At 52.8% G+C, this 22,067-nt stretch overlaps 1 protein-coding gene across 2 annotated transcripts; it reads left to right on the top strand.

Annotated features, from left to right (window-relative positions):
- The first annotated feature begins 394 nt into the window (after window positions 1–394).
- Slc8b1 (solute carrier family 8 member B1) lies at window positions 395–21,974 on the top strand. 2 transcript variants are annotated; one of them, XM_038346426.1, is made up of 17 exons: window positions 395–531; window positions 830–983; window positions 2,287–2,511; window positions 9,861–10,013; window positions 10,097–10,149; window positions 10,541–10,598; window positions 10,703–10,808; window positions 10,898–11,065; window positions 11,680–11,787; window positions 13,394–13,453; window positions 13,606–13,736; window positions 14,440–14,581; window positions 16,306–16,427; window positions 17,584–17,737; window positions 18,309–18,389; window positions 19,035–19,102; window positions 21,002–21,974. In XM_038346426.1, exons 3-17 carry the CDS (start codon window positions 2,356–2,358, stop codon window positions 21,197–21,199), a joined length of 1,758 nt encoding a protein of 585 aa, XP_038202354.1. In that variant the 5' UTR covers window positions 395–531; window positions 830–983; window positions 2,287–2,355; the 3' UTR covers window positions 21,200–21,974. The 2 variants fall into 2 exon arrangements, with proteins under 2 accessions (XP_038202354.1, XP_038202355.1); XM_038346427.1 differs by lacking the exon at window positions 395–531 and adding an exon at window positions 543–689.
- Window positions 21,975–22,067: the final 93 nt, after the last annotated feature.

Below are 22,067 nucleotides of genomic sequence, written 5' to 3' on the forward strand. Positions count from 1 at the left end.
CGGGCCGGCCTTAACCTCACAGCCCTCCTGCCTCTGCTCCCTGAAAGCCAGGACTACAGGTACAAACCACCACGCCCTGTTTGCCCAGGTTCCTCTAATCCCCTTTCATTATCACGGCTTTGACGGGTCCATCCCATCCTCAGTAACAGAATCTCCCAGCTTCCCCCTCAGACTTCCTTCGGGCACCCTGATGCCTATAATCCACGTTGCTTTCATTACAGCTTCTATCTGAAAGCAGAAGTGACAGGTTAGGAACAGAAAGCAAGGTGCGGAGAATGGGGAAGACTGCAGGGGACAGCGCAGTCCCTGGGAGGTTGTGTCTTTAAGAGCTGGGGCGGGGCGAGCCTTAAAGGGCGTGTTTTAGGCGGGGAAAGGAGGACCGGGGCGTGACCCAGCAGGGAAGTAGGCGGGGCGGGGTTTGTGTGGGCGTGGCCCGGCTGCTCCTGGCCCTGGCTCTAGGGGCGGAAGGTCGTGGCGCGGGCCATCCGGCTGGAAGAAGACTCTGAGCTTGCGGATCAGGCCCCGCCCGAGGTAAGAGGAGCCCGAGCTTCTCAGCCCGAGCACCTATCACCCCGACTTCAACTTCTCAACCCGGGTTCCAATTGAGACCCCAAACCAGAAAGCGCTGCCGGGTTCCCATCCTCATCCCTCGCCGTCAAGTCTGCCCACCTCATCAGCGCTCCGCACAGGTGCCGGCATACTGGAGGCGCTCAATAGATGCTAATTTGGAAATGAGTAAAAGAAATTGGCGGACGGTGGGGAAGAGGCTTGTGCTGGGGACACGGGTGTTTGCTTGCCCCTTGGGTCAGCGCTCGTGTCTGTCTCACAGATGCGGACTCCGAGGCCATATGCCCAGACTTCCCCCAGGCTGCCCACATAGAAAACGCAGAGACGGAACTGGAAGGCTGTGTGTTTTTCCACTCCGTGTCCGTGCCAAGCGGAGTAGCTAGAACAAGGAGGGAAGAAACTCTTCCTGTCAACAGGTGAGGAAGTATTTGGGATCCCTTCCCTCCTCTGGGGTCTCTTCCTGTCCTCCTCCCCTATCCCTGAGGGATTGAGAAATGCTTGTGCAATCACACCCCCATACACACACAAAAAAGGTCTGATGGCCTTTGCCTCCCTGATTGCAAAAATAAAATTCCCAAAGCATGTGAGCTTGCCTAAGACTTTGAGCCCTTTTTCTACTTGGAGAGGGAAATGAAGCCCTTTCCTCCTGAGTGGAGGAAAGTGGATTGTGCAGCAGCCCCACCCAACTCGGCTGTGGCTGGTCCCTGGCAGTTTAGGTGGCTTTGAGCAATGTACTTCCCTCTGGGCCTCAATTTCCCCTTCTGAGAACTGTTGGCTTTGTGGCTCTCTTCCTTGTCACATGACCCTGGGCAGCCTGCTGAACTTCTGTGCATGGTCCTGTGAACACTCAGAGGGCACTGTGGTGTGGCATTTCTGCTGACTGAGGAACGAGCGTGACATTCCTTCCCCATGCCTCAGTTTCCCAATGTAGAGCTCAAACAAGGCCCCTGGTTTAGTGTGCTAGGTGCATCGCCTGTCATGAATGGAGCTTGTGAGGTATGAGTCCACCTCGGAAGTTTGTTATTTTAGGCTGGAACCCAGTGACTGGTGCACACTGAAACCTCAGCTTCTAAGGAGGCTGAGGCAGGAGAAACAGGAGTTCAACGCCAGCCTGGCAAACTCAAAAAAATCCTGCCTCAAAATAAAAATTAGGAAGGTTCACATCTGTGATCCCAGTGCTTCCGAACCAGAAGCAAGAGGAGTGTCGCTAGCTCAAGGGCAGCCTGGGCTACATGGTGAATTCCAGGCTAGCCTGTTCCCCCCCCCCCAAAAACAAAACAAAACAAAAACAAACAAAACACAAGGCTGGAGATTATAGCCTAGTGCTGGAGTACTTGCCTAGCACCCGTGAGGCCTGGGATCTGCATCCTGATGCCCCAATCAAAAGGAAAAACAAACCTAAGTCTTGAGTTCCTAGTTCTTAGGATTGGCTACTTCCCATACTGATCTCATACTGATCTGACTGTCTGGCTTGCTCCCATGGCCTCTTCCAGGCCTTTGGTGAGGGACAGGTCTCAGACACCTGGCGCGTGGGGGGGGGGGTAATGTCACTTCAGAACAAGAGGCCTGTGATGCAGCCCCAGGAGGGCTAAGAAAACTCTCTTGGGATTGGGGTTTCTATATTGAGGAGAGGGAGTTGGTTTTGACAATAAAAGGTCTCTTGTCTCCTTCCCTGGGGCCCACAGAGATAACAACCCCTCCTCTTGCCCCACCCCGTAGGCACTGGAGTGGCCAGCTCTTTGCAGCTGAGAGAGAGCAGAGGGCACTGGTCCAGCCCCAAGGGGCCCGATGGCAGGCAGATGGCTGGATCTGCGCTGGGCGCCTGGCCTCCTCTGTGTGCCTCTGATAATGGAGACAGCGTCTGCAGCCAGAGACTCATCCACACAAACCCTTGAGCACATTCAGTTTGCAGCCCGAGGTGTCAACCAGACTGCCATGGCAGACGTGAGTACCAACCACCTGGGCAGGGCAGAAAGGCAGGTTGGGTGGGGTCTCTGCTGCATTGTCAGCCAGTTATTACATATCTGCTGTGTGTCAGCGTGGACAGAGCTGGACCCTGGGACCCACAGGGACTCCTGGTGGAACTGGCTGTGAGGCAGGAGCACTATGGGGAGGATGTGAGTGTTGGCAGTTACTTCAGATTTTTGGTCTGTGACAAACCTGTTCTGTGAACAAGTCACCTTGGCGCCAAGCTTGGAAGGAAGGGAGGAAGCCACTCACACAGACAGATGGGGGAAAGGCTGGGGAACGAGTGCAAAGGCCCTGAGGCAGGTTCGAGCTTCCTGTCTTCCCTACAGCAGGGCTGAAGCAACCTGTGTAAGGCTGAACGCGGTGGGTGGCGAGGTGATGCTGGCCAGGTTATGAAAGGGCTGGGGACTGAGCCTGGGATGAGAATGGGGAGCCAAAGGAGGCTTTTAAGCAGAGGGGTGTCAAAATCTGATGTATGACTCCCTTCAGGAATCTCTCTAGTTGCTGTCAGGAGGACGGATAAAGAGGGGAGGGAGTGGCCCCCAAGAAACCAGTGCAGGGAGGTAGAGCTCCTACAGCCTCCAGGCTGGGAGACTGGGAACATGCCGGTGCCTTTGGAGAGGTGCTGGAGACACACACGGGTGCAGAGCAGGCGGGGATGAGGCCTGGATGCTGCCGTGGGTCCAGCCTGGTCAGCTGAGGGTGACCTAGTGCCAAGGACTTGAACAGAGATTTGATTGGGGTTATCTGGGGAAGAGGGGGATAGGCGCCGGGGTAAACAAAGGCAGAGAGACAGCTGCAGGGCCCGGGGAGCGAGGCCACAGTGTACCTTCTTTTCCTTTTCCCTTCTGCCGTGTGTGTGTGTGTGTGTGTGTGTGTTTGTGTTTATGTGAGAGGGATGTGTGTAGTGAGATATGCATATGTATGCACACATTTGCAGACGTGGAGGCTTACACACGGTGGGTGCTGCTTACAAAGCTTACCCGAGCACATACGTGTTCATGAGCATGTGGAGGCCTGAGGTTGACATCAGGATGGCTTCTTCTCCATTGTACTTACTGAGCTAGGGTCTTCCAGGCACACTCAGAGCTCACCAGTATGGCTAGTCCAGTTAGCCTGCTTGTTCTTCCTTCCAAGGCTGGAATTACAGGCGGTTTCACAACCCACCCAACATTTACCTGGTTTCTAGGGATCCATACGCCAGGTCCCATGCTTGTGGGATGAGCAGCTCTAACCACTGAGCCATCTACCCAGTGCTTTCTTTTCTTTGTTTGAGGCGAGGTTTCCCGTTTTCCAGGCTGGCCTCATACTCACTACTGAACTGATCCTCCTGCCTTCTCCTGAGAGCTGGGATTCCAGACATGTGCCACCATGCCTGGTTGCTTTATGTGGATCTGTGAGTAGAACCCAGGTCAAGCATGCCAGGCACATAATTCTACCCACTGAGCCAAGCCTTGACATCTGTATTTTCTTTGTTAGAAATCATCAACTCAGTCGGGTGGTGGTGGCACACGCCTTTAATCCCAGCACTCAGGAGGCAGAGGCAGGCGTATCTCTGAGTTTGAAGCCAGCCTGGTCTACAGAATGAGTTCCGGGACAGGCTCCAAAGCCACACAGAGAGACCCTGTCTTCAAAAACCAAAAATAAATAAATAAATAAATAAGCCAAACAAAAAAAAAAAAAAAACGAAATCACAAACTCAAACCACTTGCACAGAGATTGTCGCCACCTCCACCAAGTTTATGGGAGGGCAGGGGTGTCTTCACCCCACCCTCTGAGACAGCAGTGGGACAATTAAGCCCATTTTACAGATGGGTGCGCAGTTTGTAGTTACTGGGCCTATAAAATTCCCAAGAAGGAATCTGGGTGATTCTGTTTGTGCTGAGTGATTTGTCCAAGTCACTGTGCCCTTTGGCCGTCACCTTTGGTGAGTTTGTGCTGTACTCACCAGAAGGTCTGCGAGGTGGGTTGAGGATGTGAAATTGGCTGTGAGCAAGTGGCTCCCTTGCGACAAACTATTAGCATATTCTCTCCCAGGACAGACTCCCGCCCCCCCCCCCCCCCCCCCCCCGCCAGGAGCCTGAGGGCCATCAATCACCCTTAGTGTGTATTCTCATGCACCCTGCATCCATTCACCAAACATTTGTTTGTGTTTTACACGAGAACTGGCACGCTTTAAGCCCAGGCTGGCCTTAAAATCAAAATAGCGTTCCTGCCTCAGTTTCCTGAGTACTGGGATTCTAGATGCTGGGGGTGGGGGTGGGAGTAGTGGGAGGGTGAGGAGGTGGGGGTGGGGTTCGTGCCTCTGGGGAACTGGGACTGGAATGTGAGTGCCCAGCAAGTTAGCTAATGTTTATTGAGCCCCTACAGCGTGCAAGAATTAGAGGCCACGGAGCTATCTCTCCCACACCCCCCACACCCCCTAGGCTTCCTCTGCTCTGGAAACAGGCCAAGAAATAAACCTGCTGAATAACTAATAAAGTAAAAAGGAACCGGGTTAAAAGAATGCGGGTGTGGTGAGAGACAGGAGGCCACCTGCTTCGCCTCAGGCCGTCAGGGCAAGGCCTGGGAGGTGAGGTGTGTGTGTGGGGGGGTTGTTGTTGTTCTTTTGGGTTTTTTCTGTTTTGGTTTTCTAGACAGCATTTCTCTTTCTCTGTGTAGCCCTGGCCATCCCGGAAGTCTGTAGACCAGGCTGGCCTATACCTCAGAGATCTACCTGCCTCTGCCTCCCAGGGCTGGGGTTAAAGGTCTGCAGTGCTGTTTTCATCATGGCCTGAACAGCAGGTGCAGAGGTCCTGGGGCAGGGGCAGGGTGGTGCCCGGACAAAGGAGGGAGGCTGGGTCAGCTGCAGGGCGACTCAGCATGCTGTCACTGGTCAAGGGATTTCAAACCGGTGCAGTAGATTCTTTTTTTTTTTTTTAATTTATTTATTTATTGTGTACACAGTGTTCAGCCTCCTTGTATGCCTGCATGCCAGAAGAGAGCACAAGATCTCATTACAGATGGTTGTGAGCCACCATGTGGTTGCTGGGAATTGAACTCAGGACCTCCGGAAGATCAGCCAGTGCTCTTAACCTCTGGGCCATCTCTCCAGCCCCAGTAGATTCTTTTTAATGTTAAATTTATCTCTCTCTGTGTGTGCGCGCGCACACACACACCACAGCAGACTTGTGGAAGAATCACTGCACAAGAATCACTTCTCCCTTTGGCCATCATGTAGGTCAGGTCATCAGACTTGGCAGCAAGCACCTCTAGGCCCTGTTGCTGCTGGAGGTGGCAGAGGTGGGATTACTACAAGCGCAAAACAATGCAGCTCCAGGCTGTAGTGGTACATACCTGTAATCTCAGGGTCAGGAATTCAAGGCTGGTCTGGGCTACTAACCAAAATGACAAACCACAGGTTAACCCATGGTTCTGTGACTCAGGTGTGGGTGGGACTGTGGCTGTCCAGCTTCCCAGGTCTCCAGGAGCCGGTCCATGCTGGATCCGGGTCCTGTTCTCCCAGTCACTCACATCACCTTCCTTGGCTCTTCCCTCTAGACCTGCTCAGGAGGACCTGGGCCACCAGCTCATCCCAGAAAACCCTATCTTCAGACCCTCACCTCAGTCATGTCCACAGTCATGGGGGCTTGGGACCTGAACAGTATTGGCGCCAGCATACCAATGAGAATGGCCAGGTGTTTGGTGTGTGTGTGTGTGTGTGTGTGCGCGCGCGTGCGCGCGCACACGTGCGTGTGTATACATGCACGCGTGTGTATGTGTACTGTCTGTCTATATGCAGGTCTGTCTGCCTGTTTGTGTCCATCAGGTGCTTGGGCTGGTACTATGGGACATCCCAGTGCACAAGAGCTCGGGGCTTTCCTGACCACAGCTGACTGGGTAGACGGGTTCGAAGGTTCTTTCTTGCCTTTCTAGTTATTTGACTGGCCTCTTCCTGGAGTCAGGAGGGCTCTGAGAGCCTCAACCTCCATTGGACCACACAGGGAGGGCAGGGGAGCATGTAGGTACAAATGGCACCAAGGTGACAGTGGCCAGAACACTCTGAGTGAGGAAACCAGAGTCTAGATGCAGCAAGCCCCTTAGCAAAGGACATACTGCTGGACACTCGGGCTTCTTACCCTCGACTCCTTATTGGCCCAGCTTTCACTGTCTTCCACAATAGCCCAGCTGGCTAGAGAGAGATACTGTGTGGTCCCAGACCACATCCAGTTTGTCACTAGTCTGACCCAGTGGGTTCTGAGGGACAGGAAGTTATCTTTGTGCTTTAGAACTGGGATGTCTTTCAGAAGGTCATGTGACTTCCCAGAATTCCAAGCGGCCCTTGGAATTTAGCATTTCTGTAATCTGTGTGTTTCCCAGGCATGGAATTGGCTGCCCATGCCTGACCCCTGAGCCCAGTGCCCTCTGAGTTCTCCTGGGCTGAAGGAAGTGGAGCCTCAGGGAAGAGGGTGGCAGGGCTGTGGGGAAGTGGGCTGTCCTGTAAGCCAGACCTCATCCTGTACTATTAAGTGTGAGCAGACTGGGAGAGGGCCTGGGTGGGGGAGGGATGTCCAGTTCAGGCCCTGTGGCAGGAGGCCACCTTCAGAGGACTTGCCTTGCTGACTCATTCTCCTGGGAGTCTGTGTCTCCCCATGTGTCACGTGTTCTCATCATGTCACATGTCATGTCCCATCCCATGTCTTGTCCTCCCCGTCCCCCATTGGCCCCAAGGAAGGGGATGAGGGAGCAGAAGGGAGAGACTGAACAAGGAGAAAGGTCACTATGCTACGGCTGCAGCTGGCCACTGTCAAGCCGAGCTGGGTGAAACACACCTAGCAATAGGTGCACACAGGTTGCAGGAGGAGGGGGGCATCATCCATTCCCTTCTCTGTGCCTCAGTTTCTCACAGAGCAAAACCCACTGAGCTATTTCCCAGGCCTCTTGTCTTCCAGTCCAAGGAAGGAGATGCCCATTGTGACAGACAGACCCACCGTTGACATACTGAGGGGTCAGTGTGCCCACGGTGGAGCGCCTTCAGACTATGAGCTGAGCTGGGGATGCGGCTCAGTGACAGAGTCTTGTGCAGAGTGCTGTTGTGGGTGCCCGAGGCCACAGGTTCCCTCCCCAGCGCTGCGTAAACCACGGTGGCGCTTGCCTGGAATCTCAAGCCTAGGGAGGTGAAGGCAGGAAGATTAGAAATTCAAGGTTATCCCCAGCACGTAGCACGTTCCAGGCCAGCCTGCGCTACAGAAGACACTATCACCAAAGCTCCCAGCATCCCCCACTGGTGATGGAAGTGGGGTGGTGGTCCACTCCTGATCCCTCCCCTAGGCTGAGGCTCCTGGGGTCACAGTGGCAGCCATCAGCCCTGCTGTCTGGCTGTGTCCCTTCCTGTTCTCCTCTGTTGCTGTGATGGCATCCCACATACCTCACACTGTTAGGTTCTGTGTCTCTCGTCTCAGCTTCTGGAGGCCACAGCCCAGCCCACAGCACACTCAGCACTTTCACTTCCAGGACAAAATATTCTGACACGTGCTGGGAGTCATGTGCCAGGAAGTTCACGCGGGCCAAGTGAGTCACTCCCTGAGAGAACCCTGAGAGTTCTGCTGTGATCAGGAAGAGTACAGTGAGGTAGGGGATGGGTGAACAGTGGCTTGCCCAGCCCTGGAATCCTAGATGCATTTCTACAATCCCAGCACTCAGGAGGCAGAGGCAGGTGGATCTCTGTGAGTTTGAGGCCAGCCTGGTCTACAGAGAGAGTTCCAGGACAGCCAGAGCTACACAGAGAGACCCTGTGTCAAAAAAACAAAATGAAATAAAATGAAGGAAGGGGAACAGCTGCAGAGTGCATGTGTGTGTGTCTGTGCCTGTTTGTCTGTCTGTCCATCCTGCTCCCAGAAGGCTCTGCCTGTGTGAACCTTTCATTGCTGTCTAGGTTTCCTCACAAGGACTCGACCCTTATCCCTGATGCACAGGACCCATGTGCTTGTTTGAAGCCGCCAACACTGCCTGGCGTACTGGAGTTACTCAGGGTGTTTTTTTTCTTTTTCTTTCTTTTCTTTTGTGTGTGTGTGTGTGTGAGTGTGTTTGTGTGTGTGTGTGTGTGTGTGTGTGTGACAGGGTTTTTCTGTAGCTTTGGAACCTGCCCTGGAACTAGCTCTAGTAGACCAGGCTGGCCTTGAACTCACGGAGATCCGCCTGCCTCTGCCTCCGGAGTGCTGGGATTAAAGGCGTGTGCCATCACTGCCCACCCAAACTTTTTATTTTTTATTTTAATTTTAAAAAAAAATTTTAAGGGGGGCTGGAGAGATGGCTCAGAGGTTAAGAGCACTGGCTGCTCTTCCAGAGGTCCTGAGTTCAGTTCCCAGCAACCACATGGTGGCTCATAACCATCTGTACTGAGATCTGACGCCCTCCTCTGGTGTGCAGGCATACATCAAGACAGAATGTTGTATACATAATAAATAAATAAATCTTAAAAAAAAAAAGCTTGGCCAAGTTACTTTGTAAAAAACAAAACAAAACAAAACAAAACAAAAAAAAACAAAAAAAAATTTTTTAAGGCAGGGTTTCCCTGTGTAACAGCCCAAACTGTCCTGGAACTTGCTCTGTAGACCAGGCTGGCCTCAAACTCACAGAGATCCACCTGCTTCTGCCTCCCGAGTGCTGGGATTAAAGGCATGCTTTATCTTTATTAATATGTGACATTGATTAGTGATAGATGAAGCAAATCACAGAAACAAGATTCAAGATATCCTGATTTCTGTAAAACTAGCCAATTGATAGACTGTATATATTAGCTTTTATAAGGGGAAGTCTCTATAAGGGTGTGCTTCAGACTGGCAAGGGTAGGATTGGTGGAGAAGTGAGGTGATGGGAAGGGCTTATAATAGGAGGTTTATTCATCTTTATATATTGCCTTTTAAAGCATTTATTATTTTTAATTCCTTGCCTCTGTGTGCGTACGTACACATGGGTGCAGGTGCCCTAGCAGGCCAGAGATGTCACAAAGGCCACCAAGTTTAGGTGCTGGGAACCTGTATGTGGGGGCGGGGCATGACTGGAGGTCAGAGGACAGCTTTTGGAGTCATTTCTGTCACACAGGACCTGGTGGTCAAATTGATCAAATTCAGGTCATCAAGCTTGGTGCTCAGCAAGCACCTTTACCCATGGAGACATCTCGCTGGCCTACAACTTTATTCTTTAGAACAAAAACATCCAGCGGATATCTTTGGGGGTTAGGGACAGGCTGAAGGGAGATCATGGTCAACTGCCTAGACAGGGTCCAGTCTGGCCTTTTCCTTGGTGGCTCTGTCATCTGTGTCCCTTGCCTTCCCTCTTTGCAGTGCCGTGCCGTCTGTGGCCTGAATGTTTCTGACCGCTGCGACTTTATCAGGATGAACCCCGACTGCCACAATGAGGGGGGCTACCTGGACTACCTCGAGGGCATCTTCTGCCACTTTCCCCCCAACCTCCTTCCTCTGGCCATCACCCTCTATGTGAGTCTGTGCCCTGGGGACCGGGTAATGGGCAGGTGTCTCCGGTGGGATGTAACTCTGTCTCCCTTTCTGGTTCCCACCAGGTTTTCTGGCTACTTTACCTCTTTCTGATCCTGGGAGTCACCGCAGCTAAGTTGTGAGTGTGTCCTTGGCTCGTGTCTTAGTTTATAGATGGGAAAATGCAATTGTGAGAGGTTTGGGGGAATGATGGGGCAGGGGCCAGTCTCTGTGAGCATGCTCATTGCTGGCCATGCATGGCGGCGGATCTTCACACATGCATGTGGACATGCTTACCGAGACCAGAGGTCAGTCTCAGGTGTTGTTCTTAAGAATGCCGGTCTCTCATTGATTGTGGTAGCCAGTGAATCCCTGCCTTCCCAGCACTGGGGATTACAGACATACCACCATGCCCAGCTTTTTCACATGGGACCCGAGGATTGAACTCTGGTCCTCACGCTTACAAGACAGGCGCTTTACTGGCTGAGTCCCCTCCCTGCAGACCCTGACTACTGGCTCGTCTCTTCTAGCTTCTGCCCTAATTTGTCAGCCATCTCAACCAATCTCAAGCTCTCCCATAACGTGGCAGTATCCTTTGATCCAGCTCCCCGCGGGAAAGGGTGGTCGAGGGAGGCAGGGGCACAGGGTGGCGGCTGTAGTCTTCGTGGAACCCCCTTGACATGCTCCCCCATGGTGTCACCTTCTTGGCCTTTGGGAACGGTGCCCCAGATATCTTCAGCGCCCTAGTGGCCTTCTCAGACCCACGCACTGCTGGCCTGGCCATCGGGGCTCTGTTCGGTGAGCACCAGTTCTATCGGGGTATGGAGTATTGGGCCCCTCCCCCCCCCAGAGTGCCCGCTCCTGAGCTCTGTTCTTCTGACTTCCAGGCGCAGGAGTGCTGGTCACCACTGTGGTGGCTGGAGGCATCACCATTCTGCACCCCTTCATGGCTGCGTCCAGGCCTTTCCTCAGGGACATCACTTTCTATATGGTGGCTGTGTTTCTGACCTTCACTGCACTCTATCTCGGCAGGATCACGCTGGCCTGGGCACTGGGTGAGCAGTCAGGGGCAGTCCAGGACAGAGTCTCTGGAAGTCTCCCGGGACATAGAGGTTGATTCGATACAGAGTGACAAACTACTCAAGTCAGCATAGGATAAGCAGGGACAGTGGAACCTGGAGACTTTCAGAGGTGATTGTCACCCCGGGGACCTCACCGTGAACTCAGTCAATTCTGATTAAGAGAGACCAATAATGAGGGTCAGGGAAGCCAGGAAGGGACATGAGGCCCAGGGACAAGCCACAGAGGGGGCTGTTACTCCCCATTTCTCTGGGGGGGGGAGGGGTAAATGGGAACCTGGCAAGGGTATTGAGCTGGAGCCACCCAAAACGCACGCTAGCCATGGAAGGGAATAGGCCAGAGACGCCAAGTAGGAGGGTATCTGGGATCCCATTCCAGACTTGCCTGTCAGTCTGACTTCCTCCACGTGAGTAACCCGCACTTCCTTCTCTAATGGAGGGGTTTCAAGGCAGATAAGCAGGAAAGGTGCACTAGAATGGCAAGAAAAAGGTACGAAGCCTCAAGATGGCCACTCACCCACCAGGACCAGGCTAGGCTGATACCTGCCGCCTGGACGCTGGCTGATGGCCGTCTGCACCTCTGCCTGCAGGTTACCTGGGCCTCTATGTGTTCTATGTAATCACAGTCATCTTCTGCACCTGGGTCTACCAGCGGCAGCGGAGCAGGTCTCTGGTCCACTCCGTGCCTGAGACACCAGGTGAGGAACCTCCACAAGGGGACAGACGGGACTGGGTGCCTCTGGCCTTTCCTGCTGCCTCGTGTCCCCTGAGGTCAGTCTGTCTTCTGCCTGGCCACCGCCTCTCCAGTCGGTTTCCACCTTGTCCAGGCCATATTTATCCCCTGGTTTGTGACGCAAGCCTCAGAACCCTCTCGTCCAGGGTCGCAGGTCTCCACGGCATCGTCACAGTCGGTCACAGTAGTACAAGTTGAGTGTGCCTCTGTCCTCAGGAAGAATTCAGATGAGCCCTATAGACAGGCACATGTACACACGTACACACAAGTGCACTTCCCCAGTATATACACACGTACACAACACACGCGAAATGCACAGAAATAGACAGCACACAACAGGATCTACAGAAAACACACACGCACACCCGCAGACACACAGTATTTGCATGCATACAAACAAATGCACTCACAAATACCCCCACGGCACACAGACACAAGTAGCCCACAGGATTCGAGTGTTTGCTTCATATCAGGCATGTTATCTGATTCCGTCTCCTTGGTGACACTTCTTTGGTATAGGGACTCTTACTTCACTTCTTGGAGAGGAAGCAGACCCAGGGAGAAACCAAGTCCTCCTGAGGCCAAGGATCTAGAGTGGGGTACAACCAGCACTCTAACACCAGACCGCTGACCCAGACCCCAAAGACCACACCTGGGGACCTGCAAGCCACTCTGTTACCAGTCTGCATAAAGCCTGTTTGTGTGGCTATGAGCCTGTAGGGGGCAGGACTGTCTCATTTCTGGCATAGAGCAGGGACTGAGACCTCTCCTACAGGAAGGCTGCCGGGATTTCCCCCTCCTCTCCGCTAAGCAAGCTGTTAGAATTCAGAGCCTTCCCTGCTGCCGTGTCTGCGGATACACAGAAGCTCGGCAGGTTGGGATGGGAAGGTTGGACCTGCCCTTGTCTGGGGTGGGTGGAGGCTGCTTTCCTTTGAGGCTTCTCACAGGTTCCAGATCTAGTGAGAGCTAGAACTTTAGAAGAATGTTCTAGACAAAGCAAAAAGCATTGTACTTGGTTGGGTATGCACATGTGCACATGCATTCATGCATACACACAATAAATAAATGTCATAATTTTTTAAAGTCCTAGGTTAGCCTGGGGCCCATAGCAAGAAAAGGAAAAGAGAAAGCCAGTGTAGCCACCAGGCACTCACCTGCCTGTCAGGTGTTGTACTGTGCATTGCCTCTGTGATGGTTCCGCCAGTCATGTTCCCACAGTGTAGGGATTTCTGAGTGTGTGTAGCCATTGCTGAGAAGTCTGAAATGCAGGGTTCAGGTAGTGTGTGTCTGGCATGCACAGGGTTCCATCACCAGCACTGCTTAAATCAGGCAGTGATGCATGCCTAGCATCCCGGCACTACGGTGATGAAGGCTGGAAGAAGTTCAGGGTCAGGGTCAGTCTGGGCTATGTGAGACCCTGCTAAAGAGGGAGGGAGGGAGGGAGGCTGGACGTTTGCATATTAACTCTGCTCTGTCCCAGAGGTGATCCCCCCAACCCAGCATGGTTCTGGAGGGTTCTGGGATATTACAGGGCATGTTAACCATGCCTACCCTACTCCTGTCTCCTACAGAGATACTGTCTGATTCAGAAGAGGATCAGGTGTCTTCCAACACCAACAGCTATGACTATGGTGAGGCCCCAGGCTCTGGGCCTATGGGGATAAAGATGCCTGGAAACACTGGGGCTTGGTTCAGGGACCCTCTGCTGAGCTGGGAAGGCAGGGGAATAGGCCTCCCTGGAGGAGCCAAGCACAGCCACACCTGCCCTACCTGGTACACACAGGCGATGAATACCGGCCTCTGTTGCTGGGTCAGGAGACCACTGCCCAGATCCTCATCCAAGCCTTGAATCCCTTGGACTACAGGAAGTGGAGGACCCAGTCAATATCCTGTAGGCTCCTGAAGGTGGCTAAGGTAAGATGAGTCCCAGGATCCAGGCTCTTGGCCTTGTGACTGTAATACAGTGTGGGATTTGTTTGTTTTTCGAGACAGGGTCTTACTGTGTAGTCTTGGCTGACCTGCAACTTGCAGTGTAGATCGAGATGACCTTGAACTCCCAGAGATCCACCTGCCTCTGCCTCCTGGGTGTTGAAGTTAAGGCATGTGCCATCATTCCCAGCCACTGTGGCCTTTCAACTGGAGTCACTGAAATGCCCTTTGCTGGCCAGTCTAGAATGCAGTAGGGAAACTGAGTCCTCAGGTTTGGCTGGTGACCTGACTCAGGCTCTCTACCCTCTATAGAAGAAAAAAAGTGTCTGTTGGGGACAGGTAACCCACCAATGGCCTTGTTAGTCTCAGGAATACAGAATGAACTGTGTTTGTACTTGTGGCTATGATGTCATCTGAGCTTGGTCCCTTCAGTATAAAATGGGATTGTTGGGGAGGGGACAGCTCATTGGTGGAGCACTTGCCTAGCATGCAGGAAGCCCTGGGTCCGTCCCCACGTTACATAAATGAGGTGCAGTGAACATGCCTCTAATCTTGGCACTGAGGGGGTAGAGGCAGAGATGAGGATAGCATGCATGCAGGCGTGGAACTGAGCCTGCCACAGAGCACCACGGAACGGGGGAGCATCTGCTGCACCTCCTTTCCAGCTGACACCCTCCCATGTCCCCAGTTGCCTGTGGAGTTCTTGCTGCTGCTCACAGTTCCCGTTGTGGACCCCGACAGGGATGATCGGAATTGGAAGCGGCCACTCAACTGTCTGCAGCTGGTCATCAGCCCCCTGGTCCTGGTCCTGACCCTGCAGTCAGGTGTCTGTGAGTACCCCTCCCCCGCACCTCCCTCCTCCTACCCCAGAGCCTCTTCAGAGGAGACTCCAGGGCATGCTTATCCAACAAGGGACTTCCCTATCAGTGGTCCAGTCCTGCCATCTGCAGGTGGAGCTTAAACAGGACCACGTCTGGCCCTCTGCCTATCTTGTCTCCATCACAGACTAAAGTCTAGGGGATGTGCAGGGCTCAGAGATGGAGCACTTGTCTAGCAGCTGAGGTGCTGGGTTTCATGTCCAATACTATACTACCACAAAAAAAAAAAATTAGAGAACAAGGCTGGGCATGGAAGCCAACTCTTTTAATCAATCCCAGCACTCAGGAGGCAGAGGCAGGCAGATCTCTGAAACTGAGGCCAGCCTGGTCTACATAGTGAGTTCAGCCATTACTATACAGTGAGACACTGTTTTTAAAAAATGTGTGTGATATGTGTGTGTGTGTGTGTGTGTGTGTGTGTGTGTGTGTGCCCCAGCCAGGCAGTAGTGACGTATGCCTTTAATCCCAGCACTGGGGAGGCAGAGGCAGGTGGATCTCTGTGAGTTCGAGGTCAGCCTGGTCTATAAGAGCTAGTTCCAGGACAGGCTCCAAAGCTACAGAGTAACCCTGTGATAGAGAGAGAGAGAGAGAGAGAGAGAGAGAGAGAGAGAGAGAGAGAGAGAGAGGGAGGGAGGGAGGGAGGGAGGGAGGGAGGGAGGGAGGGAGGGAGAGGAGAGGGAAGGGGGAGGGAGGGAGGGAGGGAGGGAGGGAGGGAGGGAGGGAGGGATACAGAATGGAAAATTTCATACCAAACTCCAGCTTTTATCATCTTGAGATCTGGTCCAGAAGGAAAACCCGCCAGAGCCCAGAGATGGCTCAGAGTGACTTGATGCCCCCCGCCACTGGCTTTTCCCCATTGGCCCCAGAATGGCCATTTCCTTTCTGCCTTGTTCTAGCTGGGGAACGAAGACTTTCTAGTCACACCCATTCTTGTTTTCTGAGGTGACTCACGCTGCTCATTTCTCCCCTTAACCCAAGGTTGGTGAGAGGGGAGTCTGAGGCAAAGGCATGGGTGACCGCCATGTGATTTCCATGCCAGGGTGAAACCAGAACCATGTGTGAATGTGTGCCCGGTTTATGGAAGGAATAGGAGAAGGCGTTAGAAGGGAAATGAGGATGTCTGTGAGCCATCCTTGCAGCCTTTGTCCCTGAGGGAGCTATGGTCCTGCTTCCTGCCAGGGCAAGCCTGGAACTTCCTTTTCAGCCCCTGGGCTTTCTCTAGGATGGAACCCTGGGCTTCACACAGCTGATGCTAAGCTATAGCCCCAGATCTTATTTCTTTTTTTTTTTTACATAGTCTCGGTATGTAGCCCAGGCTGGCCTTGAACTCACTGTGTAGTGGAGGAATGCCGTGAGCACCTGATCTTTCTGCCTCTTTCCCAAGTACAAGTGCAAAGCTGACAGGCATCCACCACCATGTCTGGTTTATATGATGCTGGAGCAGGAATCCAGACTTCGTGCACACCATTACCAACCCAGCTGCTTCCTCAGCATGCTGCCCCCTCCTTTCTGGCATTTGAGACAGTATCTCATGTATCCCAGGCTGTCTTCAGCTCTCTACGTAGCTGAGGCTGGCTTTGAACTTCTGAACTTACTCAAAGCTTGTATCACTTCGGGGACTGGTGGGAGGAAGTGGGGAGGAGTAGGGGATCCCAGCTCCCTTTCTTGTCCCATAGATGGCATTTATGAGATTGGCGGCCTGCTTCCTGTCTGGGCTGTGGTGGTGATCGTGGGCACAGCTCTGGCCTCAGTGACCTTCTTTGTCACATCTAACAGAGAGCCCCCTAGACTGCATTGGGTAAGGACTGGGGGTCTCCGATTGGCGGCCTGGGTGTGTTCCTGGGGCGGTTTGGTGAATGATAATGTCTAACCTGAAGGGGAGCTGAACCCCAAGCCATTTGCCTGTCTAGGCTTCTTTTTACTTTGAGTGGAAATGGCTTATCTTATTGAGACATTACTTCATACTTTTCAGTTTTTATTTTTTTTTTTATTTTTATTTGCTCTATTATGTGCACAAGGGTTTGGCTTGCGTGTGTATCTGTGCACTATGTATATGCCTGGTACCCTAAGAGGCCAGAAGAGGGTTCTGGATCCCCTGGGATGGGATTACCTATGGTGATGGGCCACCCAGTGTGGGCACCCGAAACTGACCCAGATCCTCTGCAGGGACAGCAAGTGCTCTTGACTGCAGGGCCAACTCTTCCAGCCTCTATTTTTTTGTTTTGTTGCAGAGACTCACCTGCCTCTGCCTCTCAAGTCCTGGGATTAATGGTGTGTGCCACCACCACCTGGCTCAAAATTTTTCACTTTTAAACAGTTATTAATGGGCGGGGGAAATCAGGACTGGCAAGATGGCTCAGTGGTTGAAGGCGCCTGCCTAAACTTCTGGTGACAGGAGTTCCATCCCCAGAAGCCACATGGTGGAGACGGTGAACTGACTCCTGTAAGCGGTCCCCTGATCGCCACATTCTCACGGTGGCATGTTGTGCCCCCATGCACACATGCACACACAAAATATATAAATGTAAAACTTTTTTTTTTTAAGTGTAGAAAGCCAGGTATCGTAGTGTGTGCTTTTAATCCTAGCATTTGGGAGCTGAGGCAGGAGGATCATACGTTCAAGGTCATCACCAGCCAGTGCTGGAAGTTTGAAGACAGACTGTGCTTTGTGAGACCCTCTGTCAATAATAATAATAATAATAATAATAATAATAATAATAAAAGGATCCCCATCACCACACCAAATAGCACTGAGCTCCAACCTTTTCTTGATTACTTACTGTATAACAAACACTAATGAACTCACTGCCTGAGCACTGTGCCATTGACTCAAACCCCAGCCTGGTGTGTGTACCTGGGTTGTAGGGACCTGCAACCCAGCTTATGGATAACCTGAGGCTGTGTCCTACTGGGTGCTGGCTGGGGTCCCATCTGGATGCCCATCCCCTCCACAGCTCTTTGCTTTCCTGGGCTTCCTGACCAGTGCCTTGTGGATCAACGCGGCTGCCACTGAGGTGGTGAACATCTTGCGGTCCCTGGGCGTGGTCTTCCGTCTGAGCAACACTGTACTAGGTCTCACCCTCCTGGCCTGGGGGAACAGCATTGGAGGTGACTTGGGGCTCTGGGGTGGCTCTTTTCTTCCCTAGCCATAGTCATATCTCAAGAGGACATCCAGGGTGTATATCCTCTGCACCAGTGGGGTGCCCACTGTCATTTTTAAGTGACTTATCACTCGTGTGTGTGTGTGTGTGTGTATGTGTGAAATCTATTACAGCCAACCATGCTTACCTGTAAATGTGGGGGTGACACACAGGCTGCCCCACATGCATACCTATACCACTTGATTAGCCACAGCAGCTTGGTTGTGGTTGACCAGGCTGCCTACTGAACAGGAACATTCTAGCATGGAGCTGGGAGTCCAGAACCCAGCTGTCCTTTAGCAATGGCCTTTGAGCGTCTTACAAAAGAGAACACACAAAGGTGCCGTGAGAGCTAGTGGGGTATAGTACCATACCCCTAGGGTTGCCCCCAGTGAGAAAGAGTGGGGTAAATGGAATTAAGAGTGGAGGGTGCTGGGTCCCCCGGAAGGTGCTGGGTCCCCTAGAGGGCCTGTCTCAGTGTTTGTTGACTGACTAGGTAAACAGGAGCCTGCCCCTCACAGCCTATTCTCTCTGTGCAGATGCGTTCTCGGATTTCACACTAGCCCGCCAGGGCTACCCTCGGATGGCGTTCTCCGCCTGTTTTGGTGGCATCATTTTTAGTATCCTTTGTTGGGGCTTCTCTGAGCCTTGGTGTGGTGTCCGAGCACCAACAGTCACAGGTGGGCTCTAAGCAACACCCTCGGGACTGGCCAGGGACCTACGGCTTCACCTTTGCATTTGTTGTTGGGGAATTGAGAGTCCAGTCTTGTAGGGCTCTTGTGAAAACCTCAGGTTTCCCTCAGGTTAGCGGGAAGGAGCCAGCCTGGAATGATCTACAGAGGTGCGGCTTTGGCTCCGCCTCAGCTTCTTACTGTAAGGCTCAGGGGTATGGTCATTTAGCCTCAGTTCCCCATCTGCTTGAGTGCTCAGGCACTAGGAATTTCTGACACCCCTTGTCATTTTTTTTTTTTTTTTTTTTTTTTTTTTGGTTTTTCGAGACAGGGTTTCTCTGCAGCTTTTTTTTTTTTTTAGAGCCTGTCCTGGAACTAGCTCTTGTAGACCAGGCTGGCCTACCCCTTGTCATTCTTATGCTGAGTGCAAAGTAGGCTCTTGACATCCACTTTATCAGCGGCCTTAGCATCAGGTGATCTGAGTGGGAGGACCCTGGGTATAGACAATAAAGGCGGCCTGGCGCCCAGGGCTGGGGTGGAGCTGCTGTGAGGCTGGGCTGCGAGCTCCAGCACGGCTTCCTGAACTGGCTGCAGACATCCTGGTGGGTGTAGGACTGGGCTGCTTGCTGCACATCGTCCGGAACCATGCTGCAGAGGTGAAGGTGAGCCGGCCGTCCTCAGGACGGCTAAGCATGATTGCAGAATATCCTGAAAATAATTTGCATGGGGGTTGGGGTTTCCTTGCAAGCAGAGTAACTAAGATACAGCTTGCATGGAATGGGCAGGCGGCCTGCGGCTTTGGTCCTGTTGCGCTTTGCCATTGGAGTGATGACAGACCCCAGCTTCCTGGGTAAGCGTGCATGGGGAGAGGACTGGAGCTGGAAGTCAGACCCCAATACTGCCCACATGGAGGAGCAGGGAGGGCTCTTGTTGTTGTTGCTGCTGTCATTTTTTTCTGATTTTGGTTTTTGTGTGGCCCTGGCTGTCACGGAACTCACTCTGTAGACCAGGCTGGCCTTGGGCTCACAGAAATGCACCTGCCTGTGACTCCTGAGTGCTGGGATTAAAGGCGTGGGCCACCACCACCCGGCCTAAGGAAGACTCATAGGCTGGCCTGGGTTCTCGTAAATGCTAAGACTTGACTGAGACATCAGAGACATGACATGTGTTTTGGGGAAAGTCTATGGTGCACACATGCTAAGCATATATCATACTATCCCTGCACCCCTAGCTCTGGAGTCTGCTGTATGTATGCACGTGTATAGACAGTTATACATACCTATGCATACACAGAAGCTGAAGGTAGACACTGAGTGACCTCCTGACTCCCTTCCTCCATACAGGGTGCCCACTGAACTCAGAGCTCAATGATTTGGGTAGAGTGGTGGCCAGCCAGCCCCAACAATCTTCCTGTCTCTGCCGCCTCCAGTGCGAGGGTTACAGTAGTCATGGGAGGGGCATCCAAACCAGGACCTCATGTTTATGCAGCAAGCGTTTTCACCCACTGAGCCATCCTAGCCACCCTCCCTCCCTTTGATACAGGTGCTCGCTTGTGTAGCCCAAACTGGTCTCGATCTTCCCAAGTAGCTAAGGAAGGCCTGAACTATTAATCTTCCTTCCTCCACCTCCCGAGTATGAGCCTGAGACGTGTGTGAGCCACCAGGCCCTGATCATGCAGTGCAGGGCTTCCTGTGTGCAGCAGCTGGGCGCAGCCTCAGACCAGAGAGTCTGTGGGGCCGACGTATGTTACACAAGGATTCTGCCTAAGATACTCCCCTCAAAGGCTGGAAAACTCCAGAAGGCAGGATGGACCACCTCAGGCCCAATACCCCAGATGTCAAGGCGGGATGCCTCATTGACATTCTACAGGAAGATTTTGCACAAAGCAAGCAAACCCGTTCCTGGGGCCACCTGTACTATTGTCACATAGACAATACTGATAAAGGGCTGGCCACAAGTCCTAAACACCGTGCACATTCACACAGCTGCCACTTCTTTGACTCTCCATTCAAACCGAAGGGCTGGAAGATGTGTCTATTGCACACTTACCCATACCACCCTATGTCTGCTCACCCCTACCCCATGCTTTCTCCCTGCATTCTGCTTGTCCAGTATCTTGATGTAGAATGTTCTCAACCACACAGAAGTCAGTATATAAAATGCAGCCAGAACCAGATACGGAGGTGCACACTTATAATCCCAATACTTGGGAGACTGAGGCAGGAGGATTGCCTCAAGGTCAAAGCCAGACTAGGCTATAGAGCATGATGCTGTGCCCAAAAGGTGTTGGCTGATGGGAGGATGTGGTTCGGTTTGCAGGGTGTTTGCCTAGCATGTATGAAGCCCCAGGTTTGAATCCCCAGCACTGCACAAGTATGGCGTGGGAACGCATGCCTGTCATGCCAGCACAGGAGACCAGGAAGAGCCCAAGCAGGCACAAGTGGAGGCTGGCAGATAAAATACTTTGGAGTTTAGAAGTCACTGTAAAACAGAGCCTGGCTGTTCTACACTGCAGACCCATAGTCGTGGGTGCTGAACAGTCTCTCCTGTTCTCCCCACAGCTGGAACCGGACGGACTGCTGGTGTGGGTGCTGGCCAGCGCCCTGGGGCTCAGCCTAGTCTTCTCCCTGGTCTCCGTCCCACTTCAGTGTTTCCAGCTCAGCAAGGCGTATGGCTTCTGCCTGCTCCTCTTCTACGCCAGCTTCCTTGTTGTGGTCCTGCTCACAGAATTTAGGGTGATTCATTTGAAGAGGGTCTGACTGAAGCTGCTCGGCCTGATGGTTTAGGGGTGGTTCCCCTACCTCCCGATAGAAGTGGAGAGGAGAAGTGGAGAGGGGGGGGCTCTGTGGTTCCCATGGGGCTCCAGGGAAGGTGATGTGTCACTGCTGGGGGCAGAGTGTCCTGACTGCCAGCATCCAGCAGCCTGAGTGTGGGGATTTGAAGCTGGCTTTGCCAGGGACCACCCCATTCCCCATTTGAATGACTGCAGAGGCCTTGGAGAGGGCAGCCTGTCAGCCCCCGTCACTCCTGGGCTTTGGGCAGCCCTGTGCCTCCCTCTTAAGCTCTTCCATGGTCCACAGCCTCAGCTGAGTCCTGCACCAGTGCTGGCTGGACAGAGCCAGCAGGTGGTTTCTCAGCCTCCCATGTAGTGTTACAGTCAAAAGAAACAGGTCAAGTTACCGGTTGTGCATGGTACTGAGCCAGGTGGCTCAAAACCACCTGGATCCTACCCTACCTGATGAGTGGCAGCCACATTGGGCCGTGGATCCAGGTCCTTCTAGAACTTTCTGTTCAGAACTCTGGCTCCCCAACCTACAAAACAGGAGCCAGCCTGGGTCCTGTGCCTACCTCAAGGGGAGCCAGGGGGAGAGCCCTTCCACAGGGGCTTCTTGTAAGTGGTGTGACTGGCCTTTTAAAAATGCCACTCACTCCCTGACTGCTTTCAGCTGAAACTAAGAAACTTGATTGTTTTGGTCCCCCTCCCCCCACCAAATAAATAGATACATAAATAAAAAGACAGCTATTTTAAATGTACCAGAAGAGGCCCACAGGTCTCCTCCGTTCCTTTGCCTGGGCAGATGACCGGAAGGCTGGGTGGGGCTGGGTGGGGTCAGTAGAGCCCCTGCC

Source organism: Arvicola amphibius, chromosome 10, assembly GCF_903992535.2.
Source record: "Arvicola amphibius chromosome 10, mArvAmp1.2, whole genome shotgun sequence".
NCBI lineage: Eukaryota > Metazoa > Chordata > Mammalia > Rodentia > Cricetidae > Arvicola > Arvicola amphibius.

Excerpts from the sequence above, each read along its gene's own strand:
- Slc8b1 (XM_038346426.1), top strand. The coding sequence starts at position 2,356 with ATGGCAGGCAGATGGCTGGATCTGCGCTGGGCGCCTGGCCTCCTCTGT. Across the intron at positions 11,066-11,679 it reads CACGCTGGCCTGGGCACTGG|GTTACCTGGGCCTCTATGTG; the intron begins GTGAGCAGTCAG and ends CTCTGCCTGCAG. Across the intron at positions 17,738-18,308 it reads CTGGGGGAACAGCATTGGAG|ATGCGTTCTCGGATTTCACA; the intron begins GTGACTTGGGGC and ends CTCTCTGTGCAG.